This window comes from Trichosurus vulpecula, chromosome 5 (genome assembly GCF_011100635.1).
Source record: "Trichosurus vulpecula isolate mTriVul1 chromosome 5, mTriVul1.pri, whole genome shotgun sequence".
Lineage (NCBI taxonomy): Eukaryota > Metazoa > Chordata > Mammalia > Diprotodontia > Phalangeridae > Trichosurus > Trichosurus vulpecula.
This window is the reverse complement of record NC_050577.1, coordinates 46,320,542-46,340,624: the sequence shown is the minus strand read 5'-3', so window position 1 is coordinate 46,340,624 and position 20,083 is coordinate 46,320,542. Positions and strand designations below refer to the sequence as shown.

The following is a 20,083-nucleotide window of genomic DNA, read 5'->3' as shown; positions in this document are numbered from 1 at the left end:
GATGACACATTAAGATGTTTTTAAGGCCTATCACCTGATTTCAATTGGGCAAAATGCAATCTTATTCAGGACAAAGGGTTTAATGTTCAACTTCTTGGCCCTTTCAGATTCTTCTTTTTTGTGTTAATATAGGGCATCCCAAAAATCTTAGAGCAAGTAAATAAGCCATAAGCTATTAAGGCTTAATATTTTACTGATTTTCCTGAAATGTGCCTTAAGAACAGAAGCTAAGGAGGAAATAGGACCATGGACCATTAGGACTTAGAGCTGGACTTTCAAGATTATCCAGTCCAACCCCCTCATTTTCCCTGAGGTCCAGAGGTATTAAGCCGCTATAGTAATGTCATTGACAAAAGCTCCCAACTTAAAACCAAAAAATAATTTAAGGATAATCTGGTTCAGACAGATCTGCTAGCTATTCTTTGTATTCAAACAACCATTAAAATAAAATCTTCCTTGCATGCCATGTCTATACAGTTGTTGTTCAGTCATTTCAGTCATGTGCAACTTTTCGTGACCCCATTTGGGATTTTCTTGGCAGAGATACTGGAGTGGTTTGTCATTTCCTTCTCCAGCTCATTTTACAGATTAGAAAATTGGGGGTTTAGTGACTTGCCCAGGGTCGCACAGCTAGTAAGTGTCTGAGTTTTCTATCCACTGAACTATCTAGCTATCCATGTCTATACAGACCTAATGGTAATGAAATGGCTTCCCTAAATCAATGCATAAAACAATTTTCTTTCTCAAAAAGAAATCAAATACTACGATTCACCTTTCTCCTCTATTTCTATATTTTCCCTTAGAGCCTCTAGGCTGGATGTGTTCAGGGTGAGGAGAAACTCTTGACCCTGCATAAGGAATGTTTGGGCTCTCTTAGTCTATGAAGAACAGGAGAAAGAGCTCGGGGTGGCATGGCATTGATCAGCATGGAAGAAGACAGTGCAAACTTAATGAGCCAAATCCAGTCACATTACAGTAGCACACAGTGCTTTTTAAAAATCAGTTAACGTGGCTGGCTTGATGGGTGGTAACTACTGATGGTTGTGTAGAGAATGGTGTTTTTCAAATTGTGTCCCAGAAAATTCTTTGGATTCTATGAAATTATCCATGAAAAGTTGTAAGGGAAGATAAACACCCAAAGATATCCCCTTTGCTTTGTTCTCTTGTCTCAGTTGTATACAATGTGCTTGTCAGGTTAACAGGATTCAAGTAAGTCGCAAGAAAACTGATGTAAGTTGATAACATTACTGGAAAGCTGGCTTCTTATTGTTCTTGGATCATAGAACTAGAAGGAACTCCAGGACTTCTTGTGCTTAGTGTAATGCTCTCACTTTACAGATGAGAAAAGTGAGGTCCAGAGAGATTAGGTGATTTACCCAAGGTCACACAGGTAGTGTCCAAAATGGGATTTTAACCCAGGCCCTCTGATCCCAGAGATAGTGTTCTTTTCACTGTATCATGCTGTGGTTAGACCCAATCAGTGACTATGCCCCCTAACAGGGACACACAAGCACTTGATTGTTGGTTTGTATCGATAGAAGGTCTGAAAAATAATCATCACAAATTTGCAATCATAAATGTTTTAATCTTCTTATATTTTTATACCAATGCCTATGAAGGATATTTGGGTAATATCAAGATGTCTGCAGAAATAAGAAAACAAAAGTGCTCTTATTAAACTAAGAATGTAATGATAAAACAAGCATCCATGCACCTAGTTGCATTGCAGAAGATACACAAATCCAATAATAGCTACCTCCAGTTTGAGTTGGCTTTCAGTGATGCTGATACACAGTGTTGTTACTAGGTTTCAAAAAGAGTTCCAAAACTAGAGAGGCACTTATAGACAAAACATAACTAATTTAAAGGCTCTCAAAGCTTCAAAGTGAAAATATAATTATTTGACACAATCTTCTCAAAATCCTTCTCTGTGTGTATTAAAATGAAAGAAAAAGAAAAAGTATTGTGAAACATTTTGCAAATGAACTGTTGTCTCCAACACAGCCCCTTCCTACCTCACTTATTATATAACCACAACCTTCTAATTATTTAAGTTTTTTATAATGTTATTCAATACAGAATAGAAATTTGAAGATACAAGGGTTTTTTTAATCAACTGTATGCTATTTGGTACAATTAGTAAAAGATTTTGTTTTAATCACTTTAAAAGATTCTTACTGCAACACAAGGTTGTCTTTATTTGTTGTTGTTTTTTTTTTGTTTGCTGGGAAGAAGGCAGGGCAATTGGGGTTAAGCGATTTGCCCAAGGTCACACAGCTAGTAAATGTGTCAAGTGTCTGAGGCCAGATTTGAACTCAGGTCCTCCTGACTCCAGAGCTGGTGCTCTACTCACTGTGCCACCTAGCTACCCCATACAAGGTTGTCTTTAAAGCAAAGGGTGCAGGATTCCAGTTAGAAAACAAATTGAGTGGGTGATTCTCAGCAAAGCTTCCACCCTCACCCAACTGGAAACAATAAGAAATGAATTGATGAAATTAATTACAATTATATGACAAAAAGGGAAATAAACCTACCTCCACACAAGGAAAGCCTAAACAGTAAAGGTTCACATGAAAGACTTGCTATATCTTATGATACCCAGCCTGTCCTGATACTCAAGACAGCTGACTTTGATAGACCCATATGTCAAGTTTTAGACATGGAGTCACCTCTATTCTGTCTCTTTTTGGCAATGTCCGAGTCTGATCCCCTTGAACAAGGCGAGTAGAGTAAACCCACCTAGACTCTGGAGGAAGAAAATGTCCCCTGCGGTTGGGAGAGAAACTCAGCAGTATAAAACCGACTAGAGGGAAAAGAAAAAAAAGAACCACAAAGAAGAATAGAAGGTGATAGAACCGACACTTGCGGAGTTTCTATTAACAGGAATCTAGATAAAGTGATGTTACCTAGAACAAGAGAGAAGCAGAAGGAAATTAAGCCAAGGGAAAAGACCAAATATAAATCTAACCCCAAAGCAGAAAAATCAATAGTGAAGCTAATAAAGAGAAAACAAAAAATGAGCAAATAATCTAGAAAAAACCTCAACACAATGAATTAATATTAAGCAATTAATAAAAGTAACCCCAATAAAGCAACACAATATATCATCTTGGGCTCCCAGAAATAATGGAACAACAGTAATCCTGGAAACATTGAGAAGAGGAAAAAAAGAAGATTTAAAAGTAATGTCAAAAGAAAAAAATGTGGATGGAAATTAAGGTAGAATTTGGTAGATTTTGGAATCTCAAAGAAGGAATGAATAAAATAAACAGCATACAATTTAGAATATAGGATGTGTAAACTCTCCAAACAGTAAAGGATCTGAAAAAGATGATGGAAGATTTAGAATTGTAATTACAGAAAGAGAAGAACATGTGACAGAAATAAATAAAAAGAGAACACATGAATTTTATGGAAGCCAAAGCCTTGATGATAAGATACAAAGGGATAACTTGAAGGTAACAGATTGCTGAGGAAAAAAATACAATGAATTAAAAAGCCAAAATTCCATCAAGTATCTATTGGGAGTATAAGAAACTGAGAGCAAATGACAGATAGATTAAATACGTGGATGATCAAAAAAGAGAAAACCCAAGTTTAAAGTACCAAGATATAAGCATATATGTGTGTATATGCATATTCTTTTTTGCTTCAGAATTTCTGTGTCAAGCAATAATTATTGCAGTCAAGAGAGACCTTTAGCTATGAAAGGAAATCAATCTGAATAGCACAGCAGTAGTTTTTGTCTATTAGAAATTAAAGAAAAAATCAAATTGTGATATTTTTAAAAATCAGAAAGAATATTGCACCCCCCCAAAATAATATATCCTAAAAAATGAATCCAATCGTTAATTTTAACAGATAGACTTTCAACAAAAGGGAGTAATTTCTAGAAAAAAAAACCCTGAGGTGATTAGAATAACAACACGCAGACACTTCACACAAGAGAAATACAATAAGTATGTATCATTAATAAGAAAAGGTTCCACAATGAAATCAGTGCTCTTGTGCTTCTATTATTGGATAAGAATACAGAGGAGTTTTTTTTTTTCTAACTTCTAATTGTTAAAAGAATACAAAGAAAGAACATTTATAAGCAAAGGATCTAAGGAACTAATGCTCTCTGGGTTTCAACAGAGTCAAGATCAAAAGAGGAGGAAGAGTTTAAATCATATTCTGTGGATTAGAATCCGCAGTCTCCAATGATGAGATCTTTTAGTCTGGGGAAAGATGATGCAAAGCAAAGTTACTCAGGCTAGAAGAGGAGAGGCAAGAGCTGGAGATACACTCACATTTAGCATGGATTTCAGAAGGTAGAAGCGGTTTCTTTAGTCTCTTCCCCTGCTTTAGCGGCTGTGAAAAAGTAGGGAAAGAGCAATTGAGAGAAGAGATAGAATGGGACAGGGAGTCATGAGAGAGGAGCAGGATCCATGAGCTATCCTAAATAAGGAATTGTTCAAAGGATATTGAAGCATGTTGCCAGAGGTGTGTTGAAGACAACAATGAAGCCTCAGGATGGGCTTTGTTTGTGAGGCCATGAGCATGTCTAGAGATTGCCTTCACTGCCTAAGGATCCCATTTCCCAGGATCACATGCTATGCTTGGAGAGGGAGGGTAATGTCTCCTCCCCGAAGAGTGTCCAGGATCCAGGGTGCAATGGGGTACATAGCGAATATAAAGGAATAGAATGACACACTACCTCCTTCATGATGTAATATGTCTGGGTGAGAAAAAAGGAGAAGGGGAAGAAAGAGAGAGAAGATTTGATGAGAGCTGTTATTTGTCTGAATAATTGAAATGGCAAGATGATGTTGAAAAACATTTATATTCTCAAAGTTATCTTATGTGAAGGATATCGAAAGAATAAAGAATGAACATATAAATGCAAAACATAAGAAAGGGAGATTAGATTTCAGAATTGTGTAGGAAATAAAGCACTAAGAAGAGGGATGATGTAACAAGACTTCTTAGAAGAGGAAGTGCTGAATAAATTACTTATGCCAGGGCACAAAGAATAGATTAAAAATGCAGAAATACTAATCACATCTCTCCTTTCCAGACCAAAACACAATGAAAAATGGCAATTAGTACAGGGAACATAAGCAAAAGATAAAGACATAAGTGAGGACATGAGATGCAGCATGGTCCAATGGATGAAGGGCTAGGTTTGGACTCAGGAAGACCCGGGCTCAAGTTCTACCTCAAACACACACTGGCAATGTAATAAGTGTTAGTCACTTATCTTCTCAGTGCTCTAGGGAAGTCTCCAAGTTTACAAGGTATAGAAGGAATGACATCCTGAATAATGAGCGGGCTAGAGAACAAATCATAAAAACAACAAATGTGTTAAGGAGCGAAAATAATGAAACCGCATGTCAACATTTTGGAGATGTGGGCTAGCACAATCTTCAAAGGAGAAATTAAAGCTCTGAAAATAAATATTTGCAAAACATGAAAGGAGCACACAATTTTTTAAAACTAGGATTTTAAAAATCAAATACAAAAAGAGACATTATAAAAGTTGCGGGAGAAATAGATCAAATTTTTAAAATTATTAAAAATTTAAAATATAACAAGTTTTCTTTAAACTAAAAAACATAAAAGATTAAATAAGGGGCAGCTAGTTGGCACAGTGAGTAGAGCACCAGCCCTGGAATCAGGAGAATCTGAGTTCAAATCCAGCCTCAGACACTTGACACACATACTAGCTGTGTGACTTTGGGCAAGTCACTAAACCCCAATTGCCCTGCCTTCCCCCCTCCAAAAAAAAAATTAAATAAACTGACTAATAAGAGAGATAAAATTGGATTACAAGCATAAAAACGATCAAGGTAAATTCAAAACAACAATGAAGAAATAAGAATTATCAGAAATAATTAACTAGCATAACTGAAAATTTAAAGGAAATGGATGAATACAGAAACATAAAAAATAATCATTGCTAGCATTTATGTCTTACTTTTTTAATATTTTTTTATTTTTAGTTTACCGCACACGATTCTACATAATTTTGAGTTCCAGATTTTTCCCCTCCCTCCCCCCTCCCTCCCCAAGACAGCATGGAAGCTCATATAACTACCATGTATAACTTTGCATTGAATTAATTTATACACTAGTCAAGTTGTGGAGAATAATTATGAACATAACTATGACACACTTTTCACGCGAATAAAGTCAGATCTAAATAAATGGAAAAATATCAGTTGCTCATGGTTAGGCCGAGCTAATATAATAAAAATGACAATTTTACCTAAATTAATCTATCTATTCAGTGCCATACCAATCGAACTACCAAAAAACTATTTTACTGAGCTGGACAAAATAATAACAAAATTCATCTGGAAAAACAAGAGGTCTAGAATATCTAGGGTATTAATGAAAAGAAATGCTAGAGAACGTGGCCTAGCCATACCAGATATTAAACTGTACTACAAAGCAGCAGTCATCAAAACTACCTGGTACTGGCTAAGAAACAGGGGTGTGAATCAGTGGAAAAGGATAGGGACACAAGATGGAGAAGTCAACAACTATAGCAATCTACTCTTTGATAAACCCAAAGAGGCCAGCTTCTGGGCCAAGAATTCACTATTTCACAAAAACTGCTGGGAAAATTGGAAAAGGGTAGGGCAGAAACTGGGCATAGACCAATATCTTACACCATATACCAGAATAAAGTCAAAATGGGTTCATGATCTAGGAGTAAAGGCTGATACTATAAGTAATTTGGGAGAGCAAGGAATAGTTTACTTATCAGATTTATGGAAAAGAAAAGAATTCATGACCCAAAAAGAGATAGAGAGTATTGCAAAATGCAAAATGGATAATTTTGATTATGTTAAATTGAAATGTTTTTGTACAAAAAAAGCCAATGCAACAAAAATTAGGAGGGAAGCAGAAAATTGGGAGAAAATCTTTGCAACTAGTATCTCTGATAAAGGCCTCATTTCTAAAATATACAGGGAACTGAGCCAAATATATAGGAATACAAGTCATTCCCCAATTGAGAAATGGTCAAAGGATATGAACAGGTAGTTTTCAGAGGAAGAAATTAAAGCTATCTATAGGCATTTATGTCTTACTTTAAGGTTTGAAAAGCACTTTATATGTGTTATCTCACTATATCCTCATAATATCCCTGTGAGGTAGGTGCTACTATTATCATTCTCATTTAACAGAGAAGGAAACTGAGGCTGAGAGAGGTTAAGTGACTTATCCAAAGTCACCTAGCTAGTGTCTCAGGAAAGATTCACACTTGAGTCTTTCTGATGCCAGATCCAACAACGTACTCACTGTACCACATAGGCTCTAGAAAGGTACTAAAACAGAAAAAGAGTTATCTTTAAAAACTCAGTCTCACAAACATAATTAGAACAAGTGATAAATTCAATATTGAGGGCAGGGACAGGATAGTAATTCCAGACCACATGAATTTGTGAGTACCCTCAAATTAAAGAGCAATTAATACCCATGCAACAGAAATTATTTTTAAAAATTGAGAAAGAATATTCTATAAACTCCTTTTAAGAAACAAACATGAGCGAGGGATAAAGCAGAGGAAGAGAACTTACAGGCACCTTTCGCTGACAAATAACAACGAAAATTTTTCAATAAAATTTTAGCAAAGAAATATATTTTTAAAAATTACTCCATATGACCAAGTTGTAGGTACTCCAGGATTATAAGGATGATTCATATTAGGAAAACAACTAGCATGATTAGCCGTCTAAAAACTGAAACCTTATGATTGTATTAACAGGAAAAGAAAGTTAATTCAATAATATGTAATACTCATTTTTCTAAAAACTATAGCCACAGATGTGCTCTTCTTTAACATGACCAAAAAGTATAACTATTTGCAATGTTTATTGAAAAACACTAGCTCTTGGATTTTATACATAAATATGTAAGCATATACTATATATAATATATAGTATAAAGCATGAGCTCTTGGTTTATATATATATATACATATATATATATACATAAACACACATATTTGAAAGGAATATAAGCAAAAGATAAAGCTAGAGAGACTAAGTAGTGACTGAGTGCTAATTAGCAGCCTAATACAGGAGATAGAGAACTGGGCTTGGCTGCAGAAATGCTTGTGTGCTGAGAGAGACCAAGACAGACAGAGACAGAGACACAGAGGTATAGATTGATATCCAGGGAGAGAAGGGAAAGGAACGAGTATGTATATAGCTCCTACTATGTGTTAGGCACTCTGCTAAGTACTTTTCACAAATACCTCATTTTATCCTCACAACAACTTTGTGAAGTAGCTGCTATTGTTATCTCCATTTTACAGTTGAGGAAATTAAGGCAAATTTGAGTTTAAAAGACTTGCCCATGGTCACAGAGCTAGTAAACACTTAGGCTGGATTTGAACCCAGGTCTTGATACCAGACCCACTGCTCTGTCCACTGCACTATCAGCTGCCCCTAGGGAGGAGCTAAAATTATTGGCAATAGAGGAACACTGTAAGATTTCCCAATAAATATGGATATAAAGCAAGGATGCCTCTTTTCCTTGGTATTATTTGTCTTAGCTCTAGAGAAATTAAAGATATAACCACCAAGAAAGAAAAGAGAAAATTATTCCTACTCGAAGATGATGTGATGGTGTACTTAGAAAACCCCAGGGAATCAAGGAAAAAGTTCATCAAGATGATTAATAGATTTAATAAGATTCAGTTTTTAAAATCTTTTATAATGTAAATCAAACCCAGAAAAAATAAGAAAAGATATTCCATTGGAATAACTGCAAAATGCCTAAAGTATTTGTTTATTAATATACCAAGGCACATAAAACATATATCAATATGATTACAGATTTCTATTTCTATATCAAATTGGAGACATTCATCAATTATAATAGGACAGCATCAGTACAGTAAAAAATGATGACAGTATCTAAGTTAATATGTAGATTTAGTGCTGTACCCATAAAACTATGGGGTTTTTTTTAATAGAATGACAATTTAACAAAATTCATTTGGAGGAACAAAAGGCCTACTACCTTAATGAAAATAGTGAAATGAAAAAAGAATGAAGGATGCCTAGCATTACCAAATCTCAAACTATTTTATAAAATGATAAGCAACAAAACTATTTGATGCTGGTTTTAAAAAATAGAAAATTAAATCACTGGAGCAGATTAAATAAACAAGGACCAGAAATAATGGAACATAGTAACCCAATACTACAAGCTCCTTATCTGATAATATTATTATCATTATTATTAATATTAATATTATTAGAAAGCAGTAGGCAGAAAATAGATCTAGACTAATGTCTTATATACTTTTCACTGATTTACTAGGATTTTCTAAGTACATCATCACATCATTTATAAATAGGGATATTTTTGTCTCTTCTTTCTTGGTGTTTGTATCTTTGATTTCTCTAGAGCTATGACAAATAATAGTGAGGAAAAGAGGTATCCTTGTCCTACCTCCATATTTATTGGGAAATATTATAGTTAAAACTAATGTTTTATACACTATATACCAATAACCTCCAAATGGGTAGATGACCTAATTATAGGAAGTCTCATCTTTAGAAGTGTAGAATTAGAAAATGGTAGGGCAGAAACTGGGCATAGACCAATATCTTATACCATATACCAAAATAAAGTCAAAATGAGTTCATGATTTAGGAGTAAAGGCTGATACTATAAGTAATTTGGGAGAGCAAGGAATAGTTTACTTATCAGATTTATGGAAAAGAAAAGAATTCATGACCCAACAAGAGATAGAGATCATTACAAAATACAAAATGGATAATTTTGATTATATTAAATTGAAAGGTTTTTGTACAAAAAAAGCCAATGCAACAAAAATTAGGAGGGAAGCAGAAAATTGGGAGAAAATCTTTGCAAGTAGTATCTCTGATAAAGGCCTCATTTCTAAAATATACAGGGAACTGAGCCAAATATATAAGAATACAAGCCATTCCCCAATTGAGAAATGGTCAAAGGATATGAACAGGCAGTTTTCAGAGAAAGAAATTAAAGATATCTATAGACATATGAAAAAATGCTCAAAATCACTACTGATTAGAGAAATGCAAATCAAAACAACTCTTAGATACCACATCTCTCCTGTCAGATTGGCTAAAATAACAAAACAGGAAAATGGTAAATGCTGGAGAGGAAGTAGGAAAATTGGAACATTGTTACATTGCTGGTGGAGTTGTGAACTGATCCAGCCATTTTGGAGATCAATTTGGAGCTATGCCCAAAGGGCTATAAAAATGTTCATACCCTTTGACCCAGCAATACCACTTCTAGGGTTGTATCCCAAAGAGATCACACAAGCAGGAAAAGGACCCATATGTACAAAAATATTTGTAGCGGCTCTTTTTGGGGTAGCTAAGAATTGGAAATCAAAGGGATGCCCATCAATTGGGGAATGGCTGAACAAGCTGTGGTATAGGAAGGTAATGGAATACTATTGTGCTGTAAGAAATGGGGATGATACGGACTTCGTAACAACCTGGAAAAAACCTACACGACATAATGCTGAGTGAGCAGAGCAGAGCCAGGAGAACATTATACACAACCACAGATATACAGATTCTGTGAGGACCAACCCTAACAGACTTCGCTCTTCTCAACAACACAAGGTACAAAAACAACTCCAAAGGACTCACGATGGAGAATGCTATCTACATCCAGAGAAAGAACTATGAAGTATGAATGCAGATTGAGGCACACTTCATGCTAGCCTTCCCTCCCCCACTTTTCTTTTCTTTTTCTCTCTTTTGTTTCTGGGTCGGTTTTTTTTTTTGGTCCTTTTCCTTCTTTCTCATGATTCATTTCATTGATCACAATTCTTCTCCATAACTTGACTAGTGTGTAAATTAATTCAATGTGAAGTTATATATGGAAGTTATATGGGATTCCATGCCGTTTTGGGGAGGGGGGGAAGGAGGGGAGAAAATCTGGAACTCAAAATTATGTAGAACCAAGTGTTGTAAACTAAAAATTAAAAAAAAATTTAAAAAAAAAAGAAGTGTAGGGCAGCTAGGTGGCACAGTGGATAGAGTGCTGGGCCTGGAGTCAGAAAGATTCATCTTCATGAGTTCCAATCTGGCCTCAGATATTTACTACCTGTGTGACCCTGGGCAAGTCACTTAACCCTGTTTGCCTTAGTTCCTCATCTGTAAAATAAGCTGGAGAAGGAAATAGCAAACTACTCCAGTATCTTTGCCAAGAAAACTCCAAGTAGAGTCACAAAGAGTCAGACACAACTGAAACAACTGAACCACAACAACGTCTTTAGAAGTAAAAGAAATAAAGCACTTGTTATATGGAAGAGAAAAGTGATTATAAAAGATAAAATTGGCAACGTCTGTACATAGAATTTTAAAGCTGTTAAAATCATGGCATCTGGGATTAGAAGATAAGCTTGTCATATTGGTTTAAAAATTCGCGTGAAATAGCTCTGATAAATGTCTGATATCAAGATATACTGGTTAGTAATACCAATATACAAGGCTATGAACATCTCAACATCTTTATGTGATCACACTATTATGAACAAACCATTTTAGAAGAGGAAATGCAAACTATTAATAACCAAGTGGAAAACATTCCAAACCATTAATAATAAGAGAAATTCAAGTGAAAACTCCTCTGAGGTTTTGCCTCATACCCATCAAATTCTAATCCAGCCCTAAAGGATTTATTAAATAACTAATATTAAATAACTAATAAAATAACTAATTCTAAGTGCTAGAGATACAATGGCAAAATGAAAAATATCCCCTGCCTTCAGGAAATAGTCAGTGTCACAGTGGTTGTAGGAAGACGGGTACATTGTTACACTGTTGGTGGAGTTGTCAGTCTTCCTGAACTACAATTTATAATTATATGAGAAGTCACTAAACTCTTCATTCCCTTTGATCCAGTGATCCCACTACTGGGCATATCCTCATGAAAGGCAAAAAGAGAAGTTCCTTCATATATCAAAATATTCATCATAATGTTTTTTGTGGCAGCCAATAATTAAAAACAGAATGGCATTTGTATGATAAAAAACATTTATCAGAGCTGTTTCATCTAAATTTTAAAATTTGTCCATTGATTGTGAAATAGCTGAACAAATTGTGATGTATTAATATGATGGAAGACTGTAAGAAAAACTGTAAGAAACAAGTATTACTGATTGAAATAGGCATGGGCATATCTGTATTTATTGCGGCAGAGACATAGGAGGAAAATTAGACAAATATGATAATCTAAATGAAAACAACACAAAAGCAGGTTAATTTCAATGAACCATCTTGAGAAAATGCATGATTTAGTAAATAGAGTTGCAGAACACCTGGGCTCAGATCCTGACAAAGAACCTCACTGTGTGACTCTGGGCAACTCATTTAATCTCTCTCATCCTCAATTTACCCATTTGTAAAATAGGGAAAATAATAGCATCTAGTTCACAGGGTTGTTGAGAGGATCAAATAAGATTATTTATGTTAAAAATGCTCTGCAAACCTTGAAGTGCTGTTTAAATATGATTCAGGAGTAGGAGTAGTAGTAGTAGGAGGAGGAGGAGGAGGAGGAGGAGTAGTGGTAGTAGTAGTAGTAGTGGTAGTAGTAGTAGTAGTCTTATAGAGATGATGAAATATATTTCCTTCCTCTTGATAAGGATGGTGGGGGGAGAGGAGGGAATACAGGATGGTGTGTTCCATATAATGTCAGATATAATGGTTTTCTTGGTTTTCCTTAACTATCTTTCTTTGATATAAGGAAGGGTTTCATATTAGGAATTGTAAAGGTATATTGGTAAGTAGATAGTAGAGAGTAGAAGTAGATAGATGCATATGCAAATAGATAAATAAATGAATGAATGACTAAATAAATGAATGAATGGATTGATTGATTAATTAATTAATGAAGGGTTCCCACTACAAAAAGTTGAAGTTCCACTTCAGTGATGATCTATATTAATGATGTTTCTTGAGCCCCTTTTTCTTTCTCTTTTTTGTTGTAGAAGGAAGCTTTTTGGAGCCAAGCCTGGAGAATGAAGGAAGCATTAGTGGCAGTGATTCGACATTCTACAGGCAATCTGAAGGTAACATTCTTTTAAAAAAACACAACTTAAGCTACTATTACAACTTAAACTTCTGAATAAAAGACTGATTTGACTTGTTTTGCTTAGCCCAAAAAGGCAGCTTGGAGTGGTGTATAGAAATTGCAAAGAGGCAAATTTCTAACTAGCTATAAGGGGAAATTTCCTAATAATTATAGTTATCTGAAAGTAGAAAAGATTGCTTTGGAAAGGTAACAAGTTCCCTGTGCCTTGAAGTCTTCAAACAGAAGCTGGATGACCATTTATCAGGAATACTGTAGAAAAAAATATCCCTAACCAGATCAAAGTTCTTTAAATAGAGGCCAGAGCTTCCTCCCTCTAACTTGTACTCATTGGTCTAGGGTCTGCCCTCTGGGGCCAAGAGGAGTAAATCTTCTTCTTTATGAAAATCCATAAATATTTGAATAGAGTGTTCATGCCCACCATCAAGCCTATAGACATCGCCTTCTGAAAATCATACTGAGAGGACTGGCCTCGAAGTTAGGAAGACCTAGGTCTGAATTCTGCCTCCAACACTCACTAGTGTGTGATCCTGGTCAAGTTACTTATCCTTTCTGAACTTGGTTCCTCATCGGTATAGTGGATTTAATAAGAAGACCTACTTTGCAGTATGGTTGTCAGGGTCAAATGAGATTATATTTTTTATAAAGTGTGTTTAAAAATCTTACGTTCTATATAAGCATCAGTTTGTTAATTGTTATTAACAATATAATATGTGATGTTTTTAATTATATTTTTAATGAGCTGCTTTTGAACAAAGAAAAAATATTTGTTTGGAGTTTTTAAAAATTAACTTCTCTGTTGGTTATTTTATCCAAATCAAATTAAGCTTTTCTCTGTACTTGTGAAGATTCTGTCTCCCAGTTTATTTATGGACCAGTCCATTTGCAAATGGGTTAGTTTTCTTATGTCTTCTTTTACCATATCCAGAGTCTAGTACTCTGTGATTCACAGGATCATAGATTTAGAGCTGGGAGGGACCCTAGAGACAGATCAAGTCCAGGGGCGGGAGTGATACTAGACCTCAAGTAGCCCAAAACTCCCAAGTGTTTCCTAAACCAGATGAAAATGTCATTGGGAAATGTTTAACAAAATAAATAAAAATACAATACAACATAGGTAACTTGTAGTGTTCTCAGTCAATATGTAGCCACAGGGATCTGTTTCTATTTGAGTTTGACACCACTGATCTAGTCCAATCCTTGTTTTGTGGATGAAGGAACTGAGACCCACAGGGAATAAGCAACTTGCCCAAGTCACTCTGGTACTAAGGAACAGACACAGATTTTTGACTCAGAGCCTCCAACTTATCTCCATTGCCTTCCTACCTTCTTCATTGCCAATTGCTAATCTCCATCATCATTATCCATAGGAGTATATTCTAATGCTCATCTGAGGAAAGTAGTAAAGAATAATGGATGATTGAAACTGTCATTTCCACTCAAGAAATATCATATGCCATCTGGTAACATTTTTATTTCCTGACCAGGACATAGCATGATGGACACCCTGGCTGTGGCCTTGCGTGTTGCTGAAGAGGCTGTGGAAGAGGCAATTTCCAAGGCAGAAGCATCTGGTGACAGTCTGGTAAATGCACTCTGACATAGGATCACACTGTATCATTGGTCCAGTAATAAAGTATGTCCCTCAGTGGCATCATCTAGGATGTAGGCTTCCCTTACCTTAAGAAAACCAGCCCCTCTGTTGGCAGCAAATGCCATTTTTAATCCAGTCTGTCACAATTGCAAATTCCTTGTGTGCACTATTTTGTGATACAGTCTATATGTCTACGAACTACAGCGTGGGTAAATGTCTGTTTTCTTTTAGGACAAGCAGAATGAAGCTAGTTATCTACGTGAACACAAAGAGGAGTTGATAGAAGAGCTTGCCACCACCATAGTGCAGAAGGTATGTTGCTATATTTCTAGTACAGTGTCGTTAAGCCAACTGTGCCCCCCACCCCCATCCAAAGCATCTGATAAGTAAGAAGAACTTCTAAGAAATTTGTTAACCTTTCTCTCTTCCTCACCTTCCCCATGGTCTATCTTCACAGAAAATGTATCGAAACTGGCTATAGAGCATAGCATCACCTTCCTTTGTTTCTGCCTATGGTCCCTGCACAATCTCTGCCCTTTTCACTGGATCTCCCAGTCACACCTGCTACCACCCTGACTCAAAGGGTAGAATCAGTTCCCAAATGGGCCTCCAAATTGGAATGGAATTCACCTTGTATTATGTAGACCTTCAGTAAAATTCCTGTCTAAACTCTCCATGAAGAACCTCATTTAACCTTTCCTTGGGGATCATGTATCTAAAATTGAAAGGGACCTTAGAAGTCATCTCACATAGTCAAGGCCCCTTCATTTCACAAGTAAGGAAACTGAGGCCCAGAGAAGTCACAGAGGTAGCAAAACCAGGATTCACACTCAGATCCAGTAACTCTATGTTCAGTATTCTTTCTACTCTACCACACTCTCTTCCATAAAATTGAACCCAAAGACACTATCGTGTGTGTGTGTGTGTGTGTGTGTGTGTGTGTGTGTGTGTGTGTGTGTGTACACTTGGGGGGGTAGTGCTACTTGAGAATCTAGAAGCCTAGCCAGTACTACTATGTGATTGAGCAAATGCCCAAAGTATATTTAATTACTGCAATCAACACCTAGGCTTTCAAAGGGAAAAAAGGACTCCTTCCAGTAACCGGTCACCTTTTGTCGCCACCATTGCAGATCATAAGGAAGCAAAAAGGCAAAGGGGAACAGACCGAGAAGGACTCTGATTGGCCGCAGCCCAGCAGCAGCACTCAGAAGGTGACCAATCAGAGGATGGCAGCATTTCCAGGGGACCAGCAGGCATCCTGCACACTCTTGGTAAGTAAGCAATGGAAGTCATGATGGAGGTTGGCTTCTGCCACCTAGAAAGCAAAAGCATATGACTGGCATATGTTACCATGCCCTCCACACATCTTATCAAATTTCCCACTGAGGTTGTATATATATTGGTGAGAGGGTGATCTACAGATTTCTGAGGGGAAAATGTACAAATTTATAACTTTTATTAGAATGGTATTTCATTAAATGCCATTGCTTGGAAATAGCAACAGCAATAGCACGTATATAGCATTTTACAAATATTATCTAATTAGCCCTGAGAGCTAGGCGCTATTATTATCCCCAGTTTACAGAGGAGAAACTGAGGCTTGACTCACCTAGGGCTATACAGCTAGTAAATGTCTGAGCCAGGATTTGAAATAAGGGCTTCCTGATGCCAAGTCCAGCTTTCTACCCATCACACCACCTAGCGGTGTAACTAAGACCAGGAAAGGTACATGCATTGGTGGAGCTTTGAACTAAAATTTGGAGTGGATTCTGACACACAAAGTACCGACAGCTTTCTGGAGGCCTTGGGATGCAGAACATCTTGAGTACTATATATTATAGCAGGAAGAAGACACTTGAATTGGCTAAGAGTGTGAGCAGATTATCTCTTTTGCAGCCTAAAGCCTGATAATCGGTCAGTCAACAAAGCTTTTATTATATGCTGACAAGGCACTGTGCTGAGCCCTGGGGATGCAAAGATCCTGCCTTCAAGGAGCTTGCATTCTAACGGGGGAGAAAATGTGCAAATAACTGTGTACATACAAGCTCAGAGAGGAAGCTCTAACAGTAGGGGGAAAGGAAGGGGCCGCAGGAAGGGGGAGGAGGGGGAGACCAGGAGACCATCTCTTACAAGAGATGATATTTGAGCTGCCTTTGCTTGTTCATTCAGAGCTGATCCAGTAATTACAAATTGCTGAGACTTTCACCATCTATTTGGAGAAATGATTTGAAATTCTAAAATTTTCAAAATCATATCAATTAAAATTTTTAATTTCAAATTTTCTGCCTAGTGCAATACCTTGAACTTTCTGACCTCTTTTCTCAATAAAAAGCAAATTTCCTAGGTCCAGAGTTGTAGAACATTGCATATATTTTCAGATTTTTTAAAAATCTTGATAGATTTTGCTTATTTTTTTTCTCTCCTTCCTTTTTTCCCTTAATTTTTTTTCTTACATAGAATGGCTCTTTGGGAGGAGAGAGGGGAAAGAGATACAGGGGGAAATTTAAGTGATAAAAGAGTAAAATATATCAATAAAATTATATTTTTTAGAAAAGATACAGATCACTGATGCTGGTCCAGTCTCCAGCTATCTTCCTGACCCCACCACAATCAAAGAGCAAGGGCATCTGAGCATGCAGTCAGCAAAGGCAGCATCTCTGCAGTGGTTTTGAGGATTGCATCAGCCTCTCTTCCATTTTGGAGCTGCTTATAATGAGCACTTAAGGAGTAGCAGGAGAAAGTCCCCTTTCCGAGTGTTAGGGGCTGGCTCATTATTCAGCTATAGCTGCTCATGTTAGAAGAAAGGAAAGATAAAGAGCCCGTTGAGACATCTTTAGGATGTCATGGTAGGTTTACAAGGATCTGGTGTTCCTAGATGGTTTTTCCTTATGTATTTCTGTTGTGTTACCTTGTATTAGTTGTGTCCTAGAAAAAGTTTGTGTGTCAGGACCTTGCTGCCAATCCCCGTGAGGTTTGGGGCACAGACACCACCACAAGGTTTGAAGAAGAGAATTCTCTGTTACAAGGTCTAGCTACATGGCTAAGCATAACAGATGAAGGCTTCCAGAAGCGAGAGGGGACGTAAGCATTTATACAGAACCTGCTATGTGCCAGATCCTGTTCTAAGCACTTTTTACAAATATTATCCTCATTGATCTTCCCGACAACTCTGCAAGATAGGTGCTGCTATTATCCCCATTTTAGAGCTAAGGAGACTGAGGTGAAATGACATGCCCAAGGACAAACACTAAATATCTGAGGCTAATTTGAACTCAGGGCTTCCTGACTCCAAGCTCTGCACCATCTCTTAAGAAGGAAATGGGACTTTTCTGGATCTACAACATCCTTTGGACTTTTTCCCGTTTTTTTATTTTTAAATTAAATACATGATAGACAAAAGACAATGAAACATTATAAACTTAAATATTGAAATTTAAATACAAAATAAGAAAAAAACATATCATGCACAGCAGAATGTAAGAGAGGATTCAAAATATATAGCAATAAATTTCCATTTCAAGAAAGCCCATGTAATAAATATATGTTGTGTTGAGAGTCATCCACCTTTTCTTTGTTTCCTTGTAAGTTTTCTTTTGCTGTGCACTTTTTCTTTTTCCTATTTTCTAAGTCATACCAGGGTGTGAGGTCGAAGGAACCTGACACTGGGCTTCCTGTCCACTGCACTATACTGTAGAACCCCAGTCCATCCTGGCCCGTAGCCCCAACAGAAGGTCTCATCTTTCTTTACTGAAAAGACCTAGAGCAGTCAGGAGAAGTTCCCTGGGCATTCCCTCACTTCAAAATTCGTTTCATTCAGCCCCCCTCTCACCTTCCTCTACTATCTTTGAGAATTAGAGACAGGCAGGAAATGCCTAGGTTGAAAGCTTGGCCCCTGGAGGGTGTGCAAGGCTAGGGCAGCCCACAGGTTTTAGGGCTAGAGGAGTCAATATATAACCTTAAAGCCAGGGTTAAGTATCCTGGGAGATACTAGCTCCAGGAAATAGATAGAAGGAGGATTGGCATCCCATTAGAGGAGAGGTTAATGCTGTGAGAAGCGTGCAGAAACTAAGAATGACTGCAACAACAGCAGATTCACGTCTCTCCTTTCACACTTAATCTGGACTCTGTCACCGATTGCTCATCAAATGGGATGCTGAGCCCCTTTTTCTCCTCCACACTGTGTGCTTTTCTTCTATCTCTGTCTCTCTGTGAGTCTCTTCTCTCTATCTCTCTCTGTCTCTCACTGTCTCTATCACTACCTCTTTGTATCTGTCTCTGTCACTGTCTCTGCTTCTGTCTCTGTCTCTCTGTCACTGTTTGTCTCTATTTCTGTCTCTCCTTCCCTCTCTCTTCTGCACCTCTCTCTTTCCCTCTCTCTCTCTCCCTCCCTCTCCCTCTCTCTTTCCCTCTCTCTCTCTCTCTCTCTCTCTCTCTCTCTCTCTCTCTCTCTCTCTCTCTCCCTCTCTCCCCTCTCTTTCTTTAACTCTGTCTCACTCTGTCTCTGTCTCTCTATTATCTCTCTGTCTCTGTCACAAGTATATTATATGTATGATGTGATTCCATTGTCCTAAAAACAATATATATGCTACTCTACCTCAAAGAGTTATTGTGAAGAAAATGTATAAAAATTATGGTACTATATAACTGTGAGTTATTATCCAAATTCATGGCATTATTTGTATTAATTTTATGTAACCAATATTATAGAAATCAGTATGCATGCATTAGCAGCTATGACAAAGGATGCCCTCGGAAGAGAGGATCAATATATGCTTATGCCTACAGCAGGTACTCTGAATATATTAAACACCTAAAAATGTTTGCTGCAATAATAACATAGGCATGATTGGCAGGGCAGTGCAAATGGGAATTTATTTTCACTGAATCATTGTAAATTGAGAACTGCCTATACAGAAATATGCTCTCTAACCCTGTTTATTGGTTCTGCAAAAACAATATGATGGTTGAAATCATGGTAGGAAGTTTAATCAGGATAATATTATCCAAGTAATAGTATGACAATAGCTTCCCCCCAAAACTTCTTCCTTAAGCTGATTTACTTACCTCTGGCTATATAATCATATCCTGCCTACCCCAATCCCATACCATCCCATGGTAGATAGTAAGCCCCAGAAGAGTAGGAATCTGGTTTTTGTATCCCAAGTGCCTAAAACAGGATCTCACAAATAGATGAAGACTGAATTATGTAACATTAAAGTGAGTTTGGTTATAATGCATCATTATCATCGTGGGCATTGCAAAATGATTTATGTCAGGTAGCATTATTTTAAGGAATATCAAGACTAGAAAAAGAGAGCAGGTCGCTTCATTAACATCAAACATCTGTTGAAAAGATAAAGATATTTACAAAGCAATGGGTGAGTACAGACT

At 36.8% G+C, this 20,083-nt stretch overlaps 1 protein-coding gene across 2 annotated transcripts in view; it reads left to right on the top strand.

The window, feature by feature from the left end:
- The window catches only part of LOC118851980 (myosin VIIA and Rab interacting protein), a 93,345-nt gene that overhangs the window by 3,987 nt on the left and 69,275 nt on the right, over nucleotides 1-20,083 (top strand). For both annotated transcript variants that reach the window (XM_036761591.1, XM_036761590.1), the window contains exons 2-5: nucleotides 12,998-13,078; nucleotides 14,586-14,683; nucleotides 14,924-15,004; nucleotides 15,823-15,963. In XM_036761591.1, coding sequence (XP_036617486.1) covers nucleotides 14,594-14,683; nucleotides 14,924-15,004; nucleotides 15,823-15,963 — 312 coding nt within the window. In that variant the 5' untranslated portion in view covers nucleotides 12,998-13,078; nucleotides 14,586-14,593. The remainder of the gene's footprint in view (nucleotides 1-12,997; nucleotides 13,079-14,585; nucleotides 14,684-14,923; nucleotides 15,005-15,822; nucleotides 15,964-20,083) is intronic.